This window comes from Myotis nattereri (assembly GCF_964212035.1).
Source record: "Myotis nattereri genome assembly, chromosome: 4".
NCBI classification, from domain to species: Eukaryota; Metazoa; Chordata; class Mammalia; order Chiroptera; family Vespertilionidae; genus Myotis; species Myotis nattereri.
In genome coordinates this window covers 44,787,792-44,809,025 of record NC_138079.1, presented here as the reverse complement: position 1 = coordinate 44,809,025, position 21,234 = coordinate 44,787,792, and the positions used below count along the sequence as shown (strand labels likewise).

Here is a 21,234-nt window from a genome sequence, read left to right as displayed (position 1 = left end):
TTCACATCACAACCAGATAGAAAAGGTAAAAATGCTCCCAGGATTACTACCCTTACTTCACAGATTGAACTGGGCTTCCTCTGAATAGCAAAATAAGTGACAAGAAAACCTTTGAACCCGGCTTGTGTGACTCAGTGGCTGAGAATCAACCTATGAACCAGGAGGTCATGGTTTGATTTCTGGTCAGGGCACATGCCCAAGTTGTGTGCGGGCTTGATCCCCAGTAGGGGGCATGCAGGAGGCAGCTGATCAATGATTCTCTCATGATTGATGTTTCTCTCTCCCACTCCCTTCCTCTCTGAAATCAATAAAAATACATATATTTTTCAAAGTTTAATTTCTTAAAAAAAAAAAAAGAAAGAAAGAAAACCCTTGAATAAAGTGATCTACTCTACTGATAGGAGTCCCACTAAACAGTTCTATGAATGAGAAAAAAAGACTAGTTCTTAAAACAAAATTGTGACATAATTTATGAAAAATGCAAACTATGTTACAAAGTATTTTAAATTCAGATCTTCCAGATAACCTTGGATTTATTATTTCTACACTTATCACATCCAAACTGGCACAGGCAAGAAGGAACAAGTGTTTTCCCTTCTATAGATTGCATTGGTGTGTTTTTTTGTGTTTTTTTCATCTCCCTAACTTCAAACATCCACTTGCTTTCAAGGTAGCTTTGGGGCAATGAACCATCATATTTATCTTTGTAGGATTCCTGACAATTCCTTTTCATTGCCCCAAGTTTACTTCAGTAGGTGAGTGGATACTTATGTATTTTTTACATGTATTTACTTTTTTTTAAAATCAAGCCATTTGGTGAAAACTGTGCATCAGAAGTCCAACAACACAGAAGAGAAACAACTCCTTTCTAAGCCCCCTGTGGACTTCGTAGGAGAGGATGCCTGGCTACTACACGTACATTTTGCAGATCTGTTGGGTTCTCAGTTCATAGCTGTCAACTCCTTGGCTCCTCAGCAGCTCCTTCTCTTCTGCTGCATCTGGAGCTTTCTGCTGGGGGAAGTGGGCAGGAGAGGTGAGGAAATCGTAGTGCCTGTCCAGATGCCGCAGGTAGATGAGCATGTGCAGGGCGTAGGCCAGAACCAGCAACAGTATCAAGGACATGGCCAGGCCAATCAGAATAGCTGGTGAGAAGGGAGAGGCACAGTCTCGGGCCTTGGCAAACTGTGCCCCATTCATGGTAAAGCCTTGGACCTGTCAGGAGAAAGAGAAGACACCCCAGCTGTTTTGGCTCAGTAGATAAAGCGTCAGCCTGTGGACTGGAGGTTCCAGGGTTCAATTCTGGTCAAGGACACAAGCCCGGATTTCGGGCTCGATTCCCAGTAGGGGACGTGTAGGAGGCAGCTGATCAATGATTCTCTCTCATCATTGATGTTTCTATCTCCATTTCCCTCCCTTTTCTCTGAAATCAATAAAAATACATTTTAAAAAAAGAAAGAAAAAGAAAAAGAAGAGCTGAAATGATAAATTTTCTCCTAAGATATATTTCCCAGTCAGGCTGGGGTTCTGGACCTCTAATTAGCCCCATATTTATGAAATAATTTAAGCCCATTATCTAACAAGTATGAGTGTGCTTACAGGACAGTGAAACTGACTTTTAAATCAAGACTGACCCAGAAACTCCTCTAGGATGTATGACTGCCATAATTAAGAAGCTCATGAAATTCAAGGCTCTGAAATAAAACCTTTATTCCAAGGATCTAAAATAAAACTTCTTTTAATCAGACTCTAAGAAATGTTCTCATTCATGTAAAACCACAACTGCTGTAGTGTCTCTAAAATTCAAACACACTCAAATTTTATGTTTTAGTATAAATTTCACAAAGAATTTTAAGTCTTAGTTCATCTACCTTTGATTCTGTTGATAGAAATTAGACAGGAAGACTCTTTAAAGGGAAGATAACATGATTTCCAATGACATAAAACAGAAAATAATAAAAGCTAACAGTTATTTAAGGTTTAATGCTGCCTTAACTCACTTAATATTTACAGGAGCCTGTGAGTACAGTATTATCCTAGTCCTATTTTATGGATGAGGAGACTGAGGCACAGAAAAGTTAAGTAACTTGCTCAGTCACACGGCATTATGTATAGTAAAGGTTTAATTCAAACCTAGGCAGTCTGGCTTCAGAGTCACTTCCTAGCTTACTACCCCGTAACTCCTGGTGTGGTCTGTCTTTTCTCCCTCCCATCACTACCTCTCCCTCTTTATCTGTTGTGCCCTACCGACTTGGTACTGTTTCTGGAAGAGCTGTATAGCAGTCCTTCCTTGCATCCTACCCAGAGAATAGAAAGGAAAGCTTCCCCATATGCACAATGAAGTGGTTTAATTAGTTGGAACAAGGAGAGCTCAAATCAACAACTGGCCCTGACATCCAAATACTATCACAATGAAAGAAACAAGGCTGCAGAGCAACTACTCTGAAGGGAGCAATCTTTTGTGGAAGGCAGCCCCACAGGTAGCTGGCTTTTAGAACGTAACGCTGCACTGTGTCACTTCACTCAGTCACCTAGTTAACTTTAAAGAAGTACAGCAGGAAATCGAATTATCCATGAGTGCTTTACTGAGAATTCATTTTTATGATGTAAGTGGGCACGGTAGCATTTTTCCATGCTAAAGTGATTGTAACCACTCATCATGCCACAGACCTTAGGGGCCTTGCTCATCCAATTGTGTGCTCTAGATTGAATCCAAAACAGTTTCTGAAGGAGAGTTTTGGCCCGGCTTCTGCGACCCTTGGCCTGCCCCCTCAATGAAGAGGTAAAGTGGCCAGTCTCCAGATCAATGCCTGAAGTCAAGCTCCTCAATTACAAATGATGAACTCACTGACGCTGCAACTCTAGCCCAAGAGAATGTCCTCACACTGACTGCCATGTCATTCTTAACAAGACTTGGTTGAATCAAACAGTATCTACAGAGACTGCCTGAAAGATATGTTCTCCATCCATTTTCTGGACTGGAGATTGCTGTGTTCACACCAAGGCTGCTGTCCAAAATGTTGGCACGTATTTATTGCACAGCACCAGGGATGGACGTACTCCTCACACACACACTTTTAGTAGTCTTATGAACCCCACAAGCACGTAACTGGGTGAGTCTTTCTTATTCTGGCTGCTCCAAAGCTTCAGGATCAAATGACTGAGCCTTCTCTAGCCAGGGCGCACAGATGGTCTTGTGGTTCTATGTACCAACCTCACCAGATCTAACTGATCTTTTCTTCCTTTGGTTTTCTTAACCTTCATGGCTTTGCCTATTTTGCAAAGTTCTGTTTATTACAGTATGTGTATGAGTCATCTTAAGTCCTTTCTGGAACAAGGTGGAGGCATAAATCAGTCACTTCTTCCCAGCTGGTGTGGTACAGTGGTTGAGTATCGACTTATGAACAAGATGTCATGGTTTGATTCGATATCCGGTCAGGGCACATGCCCGGGTTGTGGGCTCAATCCCCAGTGTGGGCATGCAGGAAGCAGCTGATCAATGCTTCTCTCTCATCATTAATGTTTCTATCTCTCTCTCCCTCTCCTTTCCTCTCTGAAATCAATAAAAATATATTTTTGTAAAAATCAGTCACTTCCTCTGTTCTAATTAGGTGAAACTGTGTGTGTTATTCCTTGTTTTCATTATTACCACCTCATTGCCCTTTCTGCCTGCTCCTCTTTTAAAGGGACAAGATATATATACTGTGTGTGTGTATATATATATTTTTTAAATAGATTAAGTATATGTTTAATATGTATTAAAGTGTCTTTAAGCCAAACAGTACAGAATTCAAATTCTGTCTCTACCATTTACCAGTTATGTCATTTTGAAAAATGATGCAAATCAGTGCTCCAGTCACCTCATTGGAAAAATAACTGCAACAGGCTGACACACAGATGGGACTCGTAAATAGTATTGTTAATCCACGCCTGACATGGTCCTGGTGTTGCTACATATATTAGGCCATGAATTCTTTATACCCATAAAGATAGATCTGAAATTGAGAAGGTGAAGTAACTTGCCCAGGTGGCTGAGAAGTAATTGGAAACCAGGACTGTCAGGCTCCAAAATGCAAGTTCCTTCCCTATGCCAAATCGCCTCTCATCAACACCATACCTCTCCAAGCTGGGGGGAGGGGGTAAATATATATGTGAAAGATTGGAAAAGGGACAACCCTGCCTGCTACTTCAAGTTGCAAGAACAAGTTAAAGCTTTTTTCACAGGTAAACAGGACAAAAGAAGTTGACAGACATCTCTGAGCCTGAGATCCTGGTGGTGAAAAGGAACCTCTTATGTCCCCATGCCTTTCCCCAAATACTTTCAAGAGGATCTCTGAGATATTTTTGACTCCCTGGCTGACAGCTCCATTCCTACGCTAACTGCCAAAGCTGTCACTCACACTATAGATATACTTCTTATCTGCCCTGATAGGATCACTGCTCCACTCCCTGAAGGAAATAAAATAATTGTCTGGTAATTCCTTTCCCTAGAAGGGCTTCTCACTCCAGGAAGTGTCAGTGACTGGGCTTTGGGCCACAGCCTCACTGGGGCTTAGATTGCTGGCATTCCTCACTGATAATCTGTTAGTGAATGGATAAACCTAAATGTAAAATCAAGAGGGATGGGGAGTATGCAGGGAGAGGAAAGACTATCCTATTCCATTTCACACTTTAGACTTGGAGGATAAAGAAAAAGAAATACTATTTTAAACGTATCCACTCCTCTTTTTCCCTTGAACACCTATGTTTCTATGTCAGGTGTTTTCAAACAAATACTGAGTTTCTCTGGCACAAAACACACAGGAGCATGTATAATAGTTTATTACCTGGAAATCAATGAAAGTGACCTCCCACAGGCTTGACATATCATCCATGTCGCTGGGCAGCAAGAGGGCATCATACTGCTGCTGGCTGCTGACGTGCTGGCAGTGGTAGGAATAACTTGACGGAGCATATATGCCAGTTGCATTAAAAGTTACTTGGATTGAATTATTAAAAATAATCTCAACTCGGTGCAAACTAAACCAGCTCTGCAGAGAAAACTTGTTGTAATTGGTAAGAGTGAATCTGAAAACAAATATAAAACAGTATTACCCCCAAAGCACTTTTACACTTGCTGACAAAGAACATCATCTATAAACAGAGCAATCTCGCCCTCTTTTGTCAGATAGAAGAAGTGGTTCAAAGAGAGTCTGGCATGGTTCTGAACAAGAGCTTCCTGCTGGGTGGGAATGAAAGCAAAAGACCAGGCAGCCCCCCAGATTGTAGCAATACAATTCCTACAAAAGGAAAAACACAAAAATATTGGCTTTTTTCTGTTTTGGAATTAACACTTGATTTTATTATTGCTAAAAACATTGAGAAAAACTTAAGTGGACATCAATATAGAATTAGCTAAAGAAATAATGATCAAAATTAACAGTAATGGCTCTTTGTGTTGAGTACTCTATGTTTTTCATATACATCTTATTTCATCTCCACTACAACAATAAAGATAGATAATATTGTTATCCTCATTTCACAGATGAGGAATCTAAGACACAGAGGGGTTAAATATATAACTTGTGCAAGTTCACTCGGAGAGTAAGTATTGGAGCTGGGCATTGAATCCAATCTGCAGACAAGAGCCCTGATTCTTAGCTATTGTAGAATTGCATATTCTCCAGCCATAAACACATTATAATGTACATTTGCTATGATCATTTTTCACCTAAAAAAAATACATGATCAAAATGTTAATGGTGATTATAAATTGTGGTTGAATTATGGGTGACTTTTATCTTCTATATCTCAATATTTTCTGAATTTTCTGTTATCAATGGACATGTATTATTACCTTGTCTTAGCTTGGGCTCCTACAGAAGCAGACCCTGAGACAAGAATATAAATACAAGAAGTATTTTTGGAAGGTGGTCCAAAATGAATTTGGTAATTTAGTCATTCAAAAGATGTAGGACGGAGAGAAGAGAAATAAAAAAAAAAGAATGGAAGGCAGCCAAAAGGACACATTATCAAGCGAGTTTCCACCGTGGGCAACGGGTCTAATGCCTATGGGGAACCCTGGGATGCCGGGCTCCAAAGGGGAACACATGCTTGTGAGTTATCACCAGAAGGTGAGGGAGCTGGGATATTTCTACACCTGTCAGTCACTGGCTGAGGATTTCTGGGGTAGGGAAGGGAGGCGGTGGGTCTGATTGGCCAGAGAAAACTTTCAGACAAAGAAAGATTGGCAATTGAAAGTAGAGCTGGTGGACGATAGTGCTATCAAATGGAAACACCCAAGGGGATATGGATGGGGTACTGACAGTGTCTGCCATATATCTTTATCAGGAAAAAAAGTCAGAAAGCTATTTTGGGGGGGGAGGGGGAGAAGTATGATTTGAATAAAAGAATATTCATTTCTATATCAAACAGATATGTATATGTGTTTAGATATGTTGTGAGATTCTATTTTTCTCATAAAGTTTCTCTGAAAGGTAGTGGCATGCATTACCTCAATATGGGCAGTGAAACATTGGTGCTCCATTATATGCAGACAAGTGTTCTGAGGAGAGAGCTTTCCAAAGTTGAAGGTGGTAAACACTAGGTGAATCAAAGTCACCAAACACAACCATCTTCCTAAGGAGCTTGTCTTCACAGAACCTTCATATACAAACTTAGCCCTGACCGGGTGGCTCAGTTGACTAGAATATCGTCTCATACCCCAAAAAGGTGTGGGTTCGAATCCTGGTCAGGGTATATACCTAGGTTGTGGGTTTGATACCCGCTCAAGGTGCATATGAGAGGCAACTGGTGGGTATTTCTCTCTCACATTGATGCTTCTCTCTCTCCCTTACTCTTTCTCTATAATCAATAAAAACATATCCTCGGGTGAGAATAAAAAATATTATTTAAATACAAATTTACACTGTGAGTCTCCAATAGGCGCACATGGTGTGCAGTCTTTCTCAAACATGTCTGACCAAAGAATGCCTCTTCTGAGGAATCTTACATTTTCACAGACCAGGAGTAGTTCATAGAACACAGCTCTGGGCAGACTGCTCCTAACAAGTTCTGCTGGTTTTGCAAGTAATGTTAAAGACACTGAAAGCCTGGTCTTACAGGAAGGGGAACGTTATCCTATATAATAAAAGGGTAATATGCAAATTTACCCTAATGGCAGAACGACCAGAACAACCACTGGACCAGTCACCATGGGGTGCACTGACCACCTCTTGGTCTCTTTGCCTGGCTGGCAGGCTCCAATCACCTTATGGCCACCCACTGTGGGGGCGGGGCCAGCGAGCGGGTGGGAATAGCCAACCTCTGTGTCCCTTCCCCTGGCCGTCAAGCACCGATCACCCAATGGCAAACGGGGAACTGGGGGTGGGTGGTGGCGGGGGTGGGGCTGGCTGCGGGCAGCTGGGTAGGATGGCCTTGATTGCAGGCCAGGCCTAGGGACCGTACCCGCACATGAATTTCATGTGCCAGGTCTCTAGTATTTTTATAAGGAAAAAATGCAATCCCTTAAAATTGCTGCCCTCTCCCCTTCTTTAGAACAGTTCCCAACTGCTTAGATAAATCACTTTTGGCAGCTATATCCTTCCATACATAAACACAGAAAAACGTAGGCCTGTGCCAACTGTCCACTGGGGGATTCAGCTAACAGACACTTTTTCATTATCATTAAATGATGTGTGATTCACTGTAAAGAGCCATACAGAAAATAACTTCAAACCGGAGCCTTAGCTCTTGGAGTTTTAAATATATTTTATTCTCTGCTCAGGTGAAAATGGTTACACATTCTCACGTTCATGTGTTCATGTGTTCTCTAGGTCCCTAAATGAGGAAACTACAGATGCTTTAGTAAAAACTAAAGAAAGCATGACTATAAGATCCCATCACAGAACACCACCGGCTTTTCAGGGTAATTAGGTAGCTGTGACATTTCACATGTCACTGCTTAGCACAGAGCAGGCCCTTGGTACTTACATGTTGAATGAATAAATTATATGGAGCTAACTTGAAGTGCTGAACCTATAGAACTCCAAAGTGGTATCCATACCTACCTTATCTCAAGACCTTTGGGATTTTCAGCATCGTCAAATTTCAGAGACAACCTAAGAAAACAGAAACAATATAGCGCTTCACACTATACTAGAAAATCACCTCAAAATAAATCATAGACCTAAATGTAACAACTAAAACTAAAAAACTTTTGTAGGAAAAACATAGAAGAACATTTTTGCAAATTTGGATAGACAATGGTTTCTTGAAAAAACACAAAAGTATGAACCATAAAAAAAATCAATAGTTGTACTTTATTACATTGAATAACTTTGCTCTTCAAAAGACATCATTAGGAAGAAAAAAAAAAACAAGCCAAAGAATGGGAGAAAATATTCACAATACATACGCATAAAGAATTTGTATCCGGAATACAATAAATAACATTAACAACTCAACAATAATAAGACAACCTATGCACTAAAAAAGGGGTTCTATGGAAAGTAATCTCACAGGGTAATCTGATCATAAATTCCTAACTGGGCCAGTCAAGGTGGGCAGTCATGCCCTGGGCATATAACTTGTTAGTAAAAGGTTTATCTTTGCCTTAAGTAAGCCCTGTCCATTGTTTCTGTGCATCTACATCAGTGGTTGGCAAACTGCGACTCGCGTACCACATGTGGGCACGCACGTACAGTGCGATTGAAACTTCGTGGCCCATGCGCAGAAGTCAGTATTTTGTGGAAAAGCCACACTCAAGGGACCAAAGAGCCGCATGTGGCTCGCGAGCCACAGTTTGCCGACCACTGATCTAGGTTAATACAACTTTGAAATAAGTGTAACCATCCTCAAAAGAACGCACAATCTTATTAAATACTAGAGGCCCGGTGCATGAAATTCGCGCACAGGTGCTGTCCCTAGTCCTAGCCAGTGATCAAAGCGTAAGCATCTGGTGTGGAAGGGCAGGTCACAGCTGACCTCTGAGCCCTGGGCAGCACCTGGGCCCCCAGGCCCCCGCATGCCCCACTCCGCCTGAGTCACAGTGCCTGAGTCCCCACGTGGAGATGCAGTGAGCGCGGCCGAACACCATGGGCGAGGGTGCAACATGGGCCTCTGGGCTGCCCAGCAGCACCGCACAGAAGTGGGTGGGCAGCGCATTCTCTCCCGGCTGTCCTCACAGACCGGCTCCTGCGCAAACCCACAGGGAGCCCTACTGGCCCCTGTGGTCCCAGCAGCTGCAGCCTGGTTCACCCAGAAGAGGCCATGTGGATGTGGGATGGGCTCCTCACAGGCACCCAGCACCTGAGCAAGGGGGCTTCCCTGGCGTGTGAGTCCTGGTGTCCCTGGGGAGGGTAGCAGAGGGAGTGAGAGCGAGCTCAGCAGACACTCCACATTCTCACCACACCTCTGTCCCTGTCACCTCCCTTCCAGGTAGCCAATGCGAGGTTGCAGTGTGTCACCAACGCCTGCCATGTTCCGCGCTGCCCTCTGATGGTCAGCGCACGTCATAGCGAGCAGTCAAACTCCCGGTCTCTCGGTTGAATGACCGCCCAAGGGGACGATCTGCATATTAGGCTTTTATTATATAGGATTCTGTAATTCAATCACCACTTTGCTTTTTCCCCCCACTTCCTTGGAACTTTCCTTACTTTCCCTCAATTTCAAATGCTTCAAAGAAGCTGCAAAGCTGTTATTTTGTGGAGCATTCGAGATCTTGTTCCCCAGCTTATGTTTCAAATTAGCTCAAGTAAACTGTCATCAAAATTCTTTACAGGTTTAGACATTTGTTATACTGACAAAACCTAACTTAAAAATGGTCAAAAGACAGGCACTTCATAAAGGAAGATATACAAATGGCAGTAAGTACATGAAAGGATGCTAAGCATCATTAGTCATCAGGAAAATATAAAATAAACCCATATAAGATACCATGGTGCAGTAATAAGAATGACTCAAACTTTTTAAAAATATCTACTCTTCAGGGGTTTTTTGGGTTTTTTTGTTTGTTTTCTACTCTTCAGTTTTTAATATCTATATTTATTCACATTTTCCTGAAAGTTAACTTGAGATTTCCTAGAGCAGAGACAAATTATTACTTACTCATAACAATAACCACATTGGTTCCCTTTTAACCCAGTTCTTCCCCCTGACCACATGCTGAGACCCAGATATCACCCTGCACATGTTGGGATTGGTAATGCAGGTGAGGAGCACCAGAATTATTGAGACAGGCTAGTAAGCCAGGACAAGCGGAACAGGGAAACTGAGACAGACAGTTAAACAGCCACGCAGTTTACAGCCATCTAGTAAATAACCAAATCCTATCTTCCCTAACCAAGGACACTTAAGAGTAAATGGTTTGCACTTCTCCCCAACCAGAGGGTAAATAGCTTAAATCATCCTACTCAGGGAGATAAATAACAAAAATCCAATTAGTGCCATTTGTGCCAAGCACACCTAAGAACCGATGAAGTCAGGGGAGTAAATCCCATTCTGCTGCATCAGCATAAAGCTGATGAATATTCTATTGAGATCCTCCCCAAAACTCCCAGGCTTTAAAACCCTTGAGAGGAAGGACCCCAGCATGCTCTCCCTCCCAGGATCATGCCCAAGCCTCTCTCACCTCTCAGGCATGCATATCCTAAATTCTAAGGGTCTTGCAACCAGGGGAGCACTGGGCAGCTGCAGCTCATCCCAGGCTAACCCCCTGAACCTGTCTCCAAGGCCTCCTTTACTCTGACTTCTCAGTGAACCAAAGCAGTCCTGCCTGTTGCTTCTTCTATCCTAAGACCTCCCTTGTTTCACTGTCCCAGCTTTATTGAAAGTACTCTCAAAATCACCTGGACTCATATTGTGAAATCTTTCCTGCACAAAATCAAGAACCCCCACATTGCTGGCCAGCCTGCGGCAAACATGCTCTGGGCCTGGTTCCTGTCCCGTAACATTAGACTCTGGGAGTTTACATAGGAGAGCAGCAGCAGTCCCGCAGCACCTCCTGAGAGAGGAGAGACACATCTGCTTCCTTGGTGCCAAAAATGTTCTTTGGGAAGAGAGAAGGGAAGAATCCTGGGTATCTGCCACAGAATGTAAGCAGGTGAGTTTCATTAGTCTTTGGATAAGAGCAAATAGTTCACCATAAAAAAGACAAATGGGCCCTGACCGGTTTGGCTCAGTGGATAGAACATCGGCCTTCAGCCTGAAGGCTCCCAGGTTCGATTCTGGTCAAAGGCATGTACCTTGGTTGCAGGCTGTATCCCCAGTAGGGGGCGTGCAGGAGGCAGCTGATCGATGTTTCTTTCATCGATGTTTCTAACTCTCTATTCCTCTCCCCCTCCTCTCTGTAAAATCAATAAAATATACTTTAGGAGGGAAAAAAAGACAAATGCTGCCCTGGCCAGTGTGGCTCAGTGGGTTGTGTGTCCATCGTCCATGCACAGAAAGGTTGCCATTCAATTCCTGGTCAGAGTGCATGCCTGGGTTGTGGACTTGATCCCTGGTAGGGAGCGTGTAGGAGGCAGCCAATCGATGTTTCGTTCTCACAGCAATGTTTCTCTCTCTCTCCCCCACCCTTCCTTTCTCTCAAAAAAAAAAAAATCAATTATAAAAAGGGACAAATGGCTGCAGGTCCAAAACCATGGTATGTAAATGTATGTCTCCAAGGGGAAGATCAGAAGCCTCTCTGGGTTTCCAAGCCCTGGAATGTCTCCACAGCCCTGAGCTTATTATTACTTGACCTGTAAACACATTCCACTAAGGAGGAAAATCTCTTACTAGCCTGAGGCTTATCTTTTCACCCAAGTTTCAGTAAAAGGTGTTCAGAAATTACTAGCCATGCAGAAACAAAAATATTTTCTCTACAGTTCCACACTGACCATACCAAGTGTTGGTGAGGATGTGAAGTAACTAGAACTCTCATATAATGGTGGTGGAAAGGAAACTGGTACAACCACTTTAAAAAACAGTTTGGCAGTTACTTTAAAAACTAAACAGCATGTAACATTATACTTAAAATAGTTTTCCTTGAAATATTAATGTTTATTGCATGGGAAAAATAAATAAAATTTGATTTACACTAAAAAAAGAAAAACTAAACATATACATACTATGTGTTCCAGCTATTCCACTCTGAGGAGAAAAAAACAAATTTCCATCATGAGGTAGATGGATAAAAAAGTTGTGGTATATGCATATGACGTACATACTACTCAGCAATAAAAAGGAACATACCCTTGATACATACACCACATCGAAGAATATCAAAATCATTAGCTAAAGGGAAAGAACGTACACTATATGATTGTATTTACATAAAATTCTAGAAAGCACAAACTAGTCTGTAATGACAGAAAGCAGATCAGTGGTTACCTAGAGAGGTGGGAGAGCAGGAGTGATGGTTACAAAGAAGCACAAGGAAACTTTAAAGCAGTGGTTCTCAACCTTCCTAATGCCGCGACCCTTTAATACAGTTCCTCATGTTGTGGTGACCCCCAATTTCATTATTACAAATTGAACATAATTAAAACATAGTGATTAATCACAAAAACAATATGTAATTATATATGTGTTTTCCGAAGGTCTTAGGCGACCCCTGTGAAAGGGTCGTTCGACCCCCAAAAGAGGTCACGACCCACAGGTTGAGAACCTCTGCTAAAGTAAAGCCATGCTGAGATGCCCTAATCTCTGTCCTCCTTTCCTGAGGGAGAAGCTCAACAGCCCCCACGCTTCTGACACTTGAGTTTTCTCCAGCAGTCCTGGTTTTAGTGAAAGCTGTTAACATGCTCCGCTGCAGAGTAAGAACATGAGGCCTGCTGGTGTAGCTCAGTGGTTGAGCATCCACCCATGAAACACGAGGTCACAATTGGATTCTTGGTCAGGGCACTTGCACAATCCCCAGTAGGGGGCGTGCAGGAGGCAGCCGATTGATGATTCTCATCATTTATGTTTCTATCTCTCCTTCTCCCTTCTCCTCTCAGAAAATCAATTTTTTAAAAAGAACATGAGACCTGATTTTAACAAAGCAAATTCAATGACCATTCAGTGAGCAACCATTAAGTGCCAGGCAATGCGTGGTAAACGATACACAAAGGTGAAATGCAACCTAGCAAGTCACTCAAAAAAGAGCTTATTTTCCTCTTCCAAACTCCCTACCTCCCATGTTTAAAATGGATTCTGAATTCTTCAGACTATAACTGCCTAATTCAAAATATAGACAGATACTAGGATTATGCTCTATTTGTAGGGCTTCGACCATTTAACAAGACTTCCATTGGAAATCTGTCTGCCAACAATTTGCCTTTCTCTGAACATTGTGTTTTCAAGCACTAAAACGTGTTCATCTTTTTTAAATCTGTGCTTTTGACCTTACATGACCTTGCTTAAGTTTTTCTTTCAGCAACTCCCTTTCTGGTTCTTGAGGACATGAGTGTTTAGCCAGCACTGCATGCTCAGTCAGGAACCAGGGACAGACACTCCGTCTCAGCAGCTGGTCCTTGACCACCTCACACCCTGGGAAGCCGCCCTTATCCCCGTGGAGGAAGCAGGTGCTGCACACTCAGTTCTTGCCCTGAGTATAATTCTAGAGCGATGGCCAAGAAGAAAAAAGTCAGGTTCCACCCACTCATTACTGTGTGCATTGTGAAACCCAAAACTCCTTTGGGCCTCTCCGCCAGGTAACTAGACACTATTTTACACTAGTTACCACTGGTGTGTTAGGAAGGTCTCCTAACATACTAGAGGCCTGGCCTGCGGGATCGGGCTGAAACTGGCTCTCTGACATTCCCCGAGGGGTCCTGAATTGCAAGAGAGTGCAGGCCAGGTTGGGGGACCCCACCAGTGCATGATCAGGGCCAGGGAGGGATGCAGGAGGTTGGCCAGCCAGGGAGAGCTCCAGGGCATGTCTGGCCCATCTCACTCAGTCCCAGCCGGACCCTAACAGCAAACTAACCTACCGGTCGGAGGGTCTACCCCCTGGTGGTCAGTGCACGTCATAGTGAGTGGTTGAGCGGCCTTAGCATATCATTAGCATATTACGCTTTGATTAGTTGAATGGACGACCAGATGACCAGACACTCAGAATATTAGGCTTTTATTAAATAAGATACTTTGAGTAACACTTAACAAGTTTTCAAAGTTCTTATTCATATATTTCCTTATTTGATTTTCACTACCTTAAGAAGTAGGGCCAAGAACGAGGAGGCTGAATATCATCATTAAAGATGTTTTAGACCCCAGCCCTATTACTATATAAGCTGTATAATCTTAGCAAGTTTTCTAAGCTCTAGATGCCTTGACTTTCTCATCTGGAACATGGACAATAATAGTACCTGTGACTCGGAGACTTATTGGCAATAGTACTGTGAGGAATATCAAACATCAAGCTTGTGAAGTCTATGGCACAACACCTGGACCATGATTATAAGTGCTCCTGGCTGTTAGTTAATAGATGCCATCACCTCCATCTCACAGATGATGATTCTACTGTGGCTCCAGTTTTGTAAAGTCACAGAACTCACTGGCAGAACTCAGGTTAGAAGCCAAGTTTTCATTCTTTCTGTGGGATCCCAGTGATCACTGTGGTTTTTAAAGCCCAGCAAAATCCTATGGTGCGCTGTTCTTCCCCACAAATAGCCTCAGATCAGAATAAATGCAATCAAGGAGGGTCAGTCAGACATGAATAGGCAAGACATTCCCAGGCCATCAGCCTCTCTCTGAGCAGCTGACTGCCAATAACGAGCCCTGTGGGGAACTGACTAGTGCCTGAGGAAAGATTCCTAAACTCTCAGCAGTGCTGGAGTCTCTGATAGTCAGCTATAACAGAATCAACAAATCTGGGAGGACCCTGGATGCTTACAATTCCATAGTTCTCTAATAAGAGCTTTACTCTGAGTAACAAGGTACTTACTAAGAGTTGTAATATAACTTGTAAGTTTACATTAATATAAGCTATTTTACCCAACATCAAGAATTTTTGAAGTTCAAGAAAAAAGTGTTTCCAGCCAAAGTATATAAATATAGAAAGACCACACACACACACACACACACACACACACACACACACACAGTATGTTATGGTTTATATAAAGCATTCTGCCCATCTAAACCAGACCAGAACAGAATCTTCCAAAATCCTCCATTATACCAGTAAATATTGAAAGCAAGAAGATTTTCAGGAAATTAGTGGGACATGCCAGACTTCCTCCCCCTGGACCAAAACAAATACAAGCAAAAAATTTTGCTTGGACAACTAAAAAGCAGAGAAAGGCATTGGCAATTGATTTCCTCCTCTAAAGGCGTATTTGTTTAATCTGCTTTGTCAAATCAAATGTAATTATTCTAATCATTTTGAAATGTCCTAAAGGATTATCTGTTCTCAATTTTTTGATCCAGCAATTCCTCTCCTGGGTATATACCCAAAAACCTCAAAATCATGTATTTGCAAAGATATATACACCCCTATGTTCATTGCATCATTATTCACGGTGGCCAAGAAATAGAAACAACCAGTATCCCAAGATGGAGGGTTGGGTAAAGAAGATGTGGTACATATACATAATGGAATACTACTCAGCCATAAAAAAGAATGAAATAGCGCCATTTGCAATAACATGGATGGACCTTGAGAACATTATGCTAAGTGAAATACATCAGAAAAAGGTAAGAACGATATGATTTTCCTCATATGTGGGATATAAAACTGAAACTCATGAACACAAACAGCATTGTGATGGTTGCCAGAGGGAAGAGGGTGGGGAGAGAAGGAGGGAGAAGATTTGACTTTGGGTGGTGAGCACATGTGCAATATAAAGATCTTGTAACATAGTAACCCACACCTGAAACCTATATGTTCATGTTAACCAATGTCACCCCAATAAATTTCATTTAAAAAAAAAAGAATTATCTGGCATTTGGCCATTTAAAGGTACCCTAGCATATTTTTAAACAGACCATGTTCCACAACTTCAGAACTGAGCAGGATCCAGCAATTCCTCTCCTGGGCATATACAGGCTCAGTCTTCTCCATTCACCCACTGGAATGATTCTGCCCTGTAATATCAAATTTCCTCCCTGATGAGACCAACGCAGTTTGACATCTCACGTTTGGAACTGATATCATGCCTGGAATCCTTTTCTCTTTTTCAGAATGTATTTGACAACTTTCATTTTCGTAGCCCTGATTTCCCACAAGATACTGTAATAATCAGCTAAAGGATTCAGAAGAAAAGTGCTGAGACAAAAAACTAACACATTTTTAAAAATTAATTTCTGACTTGGTCTTCATTGTAGATTATTAAAAATTTCCTGATGGATGTGTGTCAGGTCATATACAAAGGAACCTACTGCTTTGTTCTGAAATGACAGAAAACTGGACGGTCTAGTTAATAGACTACAATCACCCAAAAGGCATCATCTGATGAAATGGTCAACTTACTTGGCACTTTCTTCACTGCAATTGGAGTTGGTAGCATCCACTGTTGCTTTCTGGCCAAAAGCTTCCTCTGTAAGGTCCAGCCAGATCTGATTCTTAAACTTAATTGTTATTCTTTTGGCCCAAAAGAGAATGCAAGGGATTCCATCCATGGAGACATTAAGTGGGCTGTCATGGCTGAATGCATTCCAAGGTTCTTTCACTAAATGCCCTTTTCTGCTCAGATTGTAGTTCAGGGCCTAATTAACCAAATAAACAAAATAAGAGACAAAATGCTTTCTGGAAGCAAAAGGGCTAATTCACCAACTATTGAAACTGATCTCTCTATCCAGAATCCATATTATTGTGGGGCAAAGGGGATAAGTGGACCAGATCATAGCAAGCCTTACAAGATAAGTATACTTGAAAGGTACATGAACCCATTTCCACAAAGCACCAAAATGGAAAAGACCAAATTAAAAAACAAACAAAAACCCAACTTTTCAAATAATATTATCAATATAGACTTTAAAACGTCACTTGCTGAGGCAGAAAGCAGGGATGCAGATTTTTAGGGCCATGAAACTATTATTCTGTATAATACTGTAATGGTGAATAGATAACATTATATATTTGTTCAAATTCACAGAATGTACAACACAAAGAATAAATCCTAGTGTAAATTATAGACTTTAATGAATAATAATTTATCAATATTGGCTCATCAATTTTAACAAATGTACCACACTAATGAAAGATGTTAAATATAGGAAAAATTGGAGGAGGGAGGAATTGAGAGGGTATATAAGAACCTTCTATGCTTTTTGTTCACTTTTCTGTAAACTTAAGTCTATTAATTTAAAAACTTCGTCATGTCATGATAATTGCAGTAATCTCATCAGAAAATAATATCAGAAGAACCCAAATAATGTAGGACTTTAAATAAAGAAATTAATGTTAAAGAAAACAAGAGGTTTTTAGAAATCAAGCATAATTCTCCAGACCATTATGTCCAACAGAACAATCTCCAATACTGGATGTGTTCTATATCTATACTGTCCAAAGGCTGGTGTGGCATAATGCACTGGAAATGTAGCCAGTGCAACTAAAGAGCTTAACCTCTAATTTTACTTAGCATTATTACTTTGGAATTTGAATTAAAATGCCACATGTGGCTAATGGCTACTGTGTTGGACAGTGCCAGCTCCAGATTACTTAATATACATAAACTAGCAAACTAGTATTCTAACACTGTTTTAATTCTTATGAAACCTTTGCTGACTTCCAGGAAGCCTAAGACAAAGCACTTCCATACCTGACTCTGGAGGTCACAAAGACAGGGATAGATCTGAAAGAAGATCCACTTATCTGGATAACTACTCCATACCAATTCCTCCAGTGTAAGTACAGAGAGAAATTTAACAGGCAGCAGCAATGCAAGCTTGCCTGTAACCAAAGATAAAATGGTCCTATAGTGATTCCCTCTAGAAAGCAACAAAAGTAAAACCAACTAACTAAAAAAAAAAAAAAGTAAAACTATTGTAATGAAATATGTAAGAGAAGTGAAACTTTAGTTTTTCTCAACTATAAGATTACCATAATATATTTCCCCACCCAAAGCTCAAGCAGAATATTATTTATTAATAGAATTACTTATATTTTCACAGTGGCTCTGACCTGATTGAAATGCTTAAAATTTTTAAAGACATAATTTAGTTTCCTAACATATCCATACCTGTGTGACTGGTATTGTTGTGAAATTCTGGATTGGTTTCATATCTCCATTATTTTGTTGATCTGTCAAATAAATGAGAGTACAAAGGCTGAATGTCATCGATTGATTCATGTAAATCAGTTGAGGGGACAGAAGGAAGCTAGGTAGACAGGGGTGGGACCACGGAAAAGGAAATAGACTAAAGCACCCCAATGGGGCAGGGAAGGAAAGGTACTCCCGATGACATGAACTTTAAAATGTATGGATGTTGTTAAGACAGCAGCGTATAAATAATCAATAACAAGGCAGAAAGGCCTATGTGGGAACCATGCCAGGTCCCCGGATAGTCAAGGCCGGTCGGAGCATTAAGGCCTTGTCATTAATATATTAGAATGACCAAGGGCCACTCTGAGCATAAGTCTACTTGGAATGTCCAAGGACTCTGAACCTGGGAATTCTGATCAGGCCAAGATACTATGAGTGGGTGCACGGACACATGGTACACTGTGTCCTTCTGTAGTCAATATGATTGATGTCACTGTTGGCACGAAGCCTTCTTTGGTTTGGCTCAGTGGATAGAGCGTCAGCCTGCAGACTGAAGGGTCCCAGGTTTGATTCCAGTCGAGAGCACTTGCCCAGGTTGCGGGCTCGATCCCCAGTAGGGTGCATGCAGGAGGCAGCTGGTCAATGATTCTCTCTCATCATTGATGTTTCTGTATACTCTCCCTCTCCCTTCCTCTCTGAAATCAATAAAGATATATTTTAGAAAAATAAATAAACAATAAATAAAAGTAGGTTACTGACCAGCTAGCTGGCTGGAGTAGGCTAGAGTCAGCTGAGGATAGAGTGAGAAGAAGTCTGCTAGAGAGAGCAGCTGGGCAGGAGAGACAGGAGATGCTGCTGAGTCAGAGAGGCCAGGTACCACTATGATGTGAGACAGTAAGTCCAGGAGGCAGCATGTGGCTGCTCAGCTACAGGTACAGAGACTAATGCTGCTTTATGGGAAAGATATGCATTTACCAGCTGGTGTCCAGCTGCCTGCCTGTATGGACTTTGCTATGAGAACTGTTCTTGTATGATGGTTATATGGCCACTAGCTTCAGCAATAAAGACTCATTCTTATATATCCACAACCTCTCATGGCTTCTTCGGCTAAGACCCAGCGTCCTAGGAGGTCCAGCCTCAGGCAGAGGGGCTCAGGCCCAACACCTGTTACTAGTAAGCAGAGGATAAAGGAGGAACTTGGGGACTAAGTTCCCAACAGTTAGTACAGTGGGCAGGGTTCAAGCAGGAACCAGCCCTGACATAGTCAAATAAAAATTTTTTAAAAAAATACATAAATTCATAGCCACTCAGAACAACTCAGAGCACCAGAGCTCATGCAGGGCTCCTACTACGTGCTCTGACAGCACATAAACCAATCCAAAGGATATTGCTAAGGCAGAATTCTTTGAAAAGACCAATTAAGAGCTAGCAAGACTACCCACCCCCTAAATTAAAAGTTGAGCATTTCCTCCTGTTCTCTCTCTTCTCCCTGGTATGCAATGGGTTCCTGATGTTCGTTCCTGTGGCGGGAGAGCACATCCCTGCGTCCACTTGGTTTATGGCCATGTGGGCCTCCACACATGGACTATTAGACTTTAATTCGCTTGGATACTAAATTACTCCCAATTGTAACATGGAAAGGACGTTCCGGACACTGGGCTGTTCTTGGAACCCCAGCTACACCTTTTCCAGGACTGGCTTCTCCTAATAAACGTTGGTTTCATTAGTCGTTTTTGTTCATGATTTTATTATTCAACTTTGAAAGACATGATCCTGGAAAGACCTTCGGCTCCAGTTTGGGTATCACAGTGATAATAACATGCTAAGCACTATGAAATATATCAGGCTTGAGCCTCTTTTGACTCATAATTTAGAATACACAAGTTTAAGAGATTTTCACAGGAGAGACTCCTGGTGCAAGGAGACTCCTGGTGCAGGGAAGGCCATCACATTCAAAGCCCTTCCTCAATCCCCCAAGGAATCATAAGGGCAACTGTAGGTCTTACCACTCTTTATAACCACTTCTTTATTTGAAGATGTTCGAGAGCTGAAACAAGAAAAATATGAAATTAAAAGATGCTGAACAAATATTTACATTTCAGATTTTATGTGAAGTTTTAAGGAGGATATTTCAGCTTATAAATTTTCAGAGTAAAAAGCAGAATTTTAGCCTGTCAAAAATATCCATTTTTTTAACAATAAATTTACGGTTTAAAAAATAATATATGTTCTTCAAAGAAATAAAACATAATAAAATATTTTACAGTGAAATTTTATGCTACATGTATGAACTATCATATAAACTCATAATATGTTTACAATTAGAGAAATACATATATTACATATCATGATCTATATGCAAAACATAATTTTAGCTAAGAGTTATTAAATCTATATCATAGAAAAGTGCTTTAGAATTATATGGAACCAATTACAAATTAAATGCACCACTCACTTTGCAACTCAATCTTTATTATATAACTAGAGGCCCGATGCACAAAATTCGTGCACGGAGGGGGGGGTGTCCCCTCAGCCCAGCCTGCACCCTCTCAAATCTGGGACCCCTCAGGGGATGTCCGACTGCCGGTTTAGGCCCGGCAGTCGGACATCCTCTCACAATCCTGGACTGCTGGCTCCTAATCACTCACCTGCCTGGTCGCCCCTAACTGCCCCCTCCCTGCTGACCTGGTCACTCCTAACTGCCCCCCCACCAGCCTGGTCACCCCTTACTGGACCCCCTGCCAGCCTGGTTGCCCCTCACGCCCCTCCCTCCCCCCCACCCCCCCGCTGGCCTGGTCACCCCACACAGCCTGCTGTTCAGCTGTTTGGTCATCCCTCACTAACCCCCCTGCCAGCCTGGTTGTAGACAGCCATCTTTGTGAGGGCATGACAGTGAATTTGCATATTACCTCTTTATTACATAGGGTAAGAATTTATGAAGGTGACAAATTGGTAACTATGATGTCACTACTAATAAATTCATGCATGCATGAAATTATTGTTTCACTTTACAAATTTTACTGAGGCATAGTTTAAGTATAAAAAAAAATGCATCCATTCAATGTGTACAATTCGATGCATTTGGGCA

At 41.7% G+C, this 21,234-nt stretch overlaps 1 protein-coding gene across 1 annotated transcript; it reads right to left on the bottom strand.

Moving 5' to 3' along the window:
* Window positions 1-800: 800 nt before the first annotated feature.
* On the bottom strand, window positions 801-20,187 carry LOC308518717 (V-type proton ATPase subunit S1-like protein). Its single transcript, XM_081090468.1, has 6 exons — window positions 20,153-20,187; window positions 18,123-18,184; window positions 16,412-16,647; window positions 8,046-8,096; window positions 4,824-5,064; window positions 801-1,212 (listed from the first exon to the last, which is right to left on the bottom strand). Exons 2-6 carry the CDS (start codon window positions 18,162-18,164, stop codon window positions 910-912), a joined length of 873 nt encoding a protein of 290 aa, XP_080946594.1. The 5' UTR covers window positions 18,165-18,184; window positions 20,153-20,187; the 3' UTR covers window positions 801-909.
* Between the last annotated feature and the right edge of the window lie 1,047 nt (window positions 20,188-21,234).

What these genes read in the sequence shown, in the direction of transcription:
- LOC308518717 (XM_081090468.1), bottom strand. Translation starts at nt 18,164, where the DNA reads ATGAAACCAATCCAGAATTTCACAACAATACCAGTCACACAG. An exon ending in TGCAGTGAAGAAAGTGCCAA is followed by an intron (nt 8,097 to 16,411) that starts GTAAGTTGACCA and finishes CTGTTTTCTTAG; the next exon opens with GTTGTCTCTGAAATTTGACG. An exon ending in CCCAAAGGTCTTGAGATAAG is followed by an intron (nt 5,065 to 8,045) that starts GTAGGTATGGAT and finishes ATTTGTTTTCAG; the next exon opens with ATTCACTCTTACCAATTACA.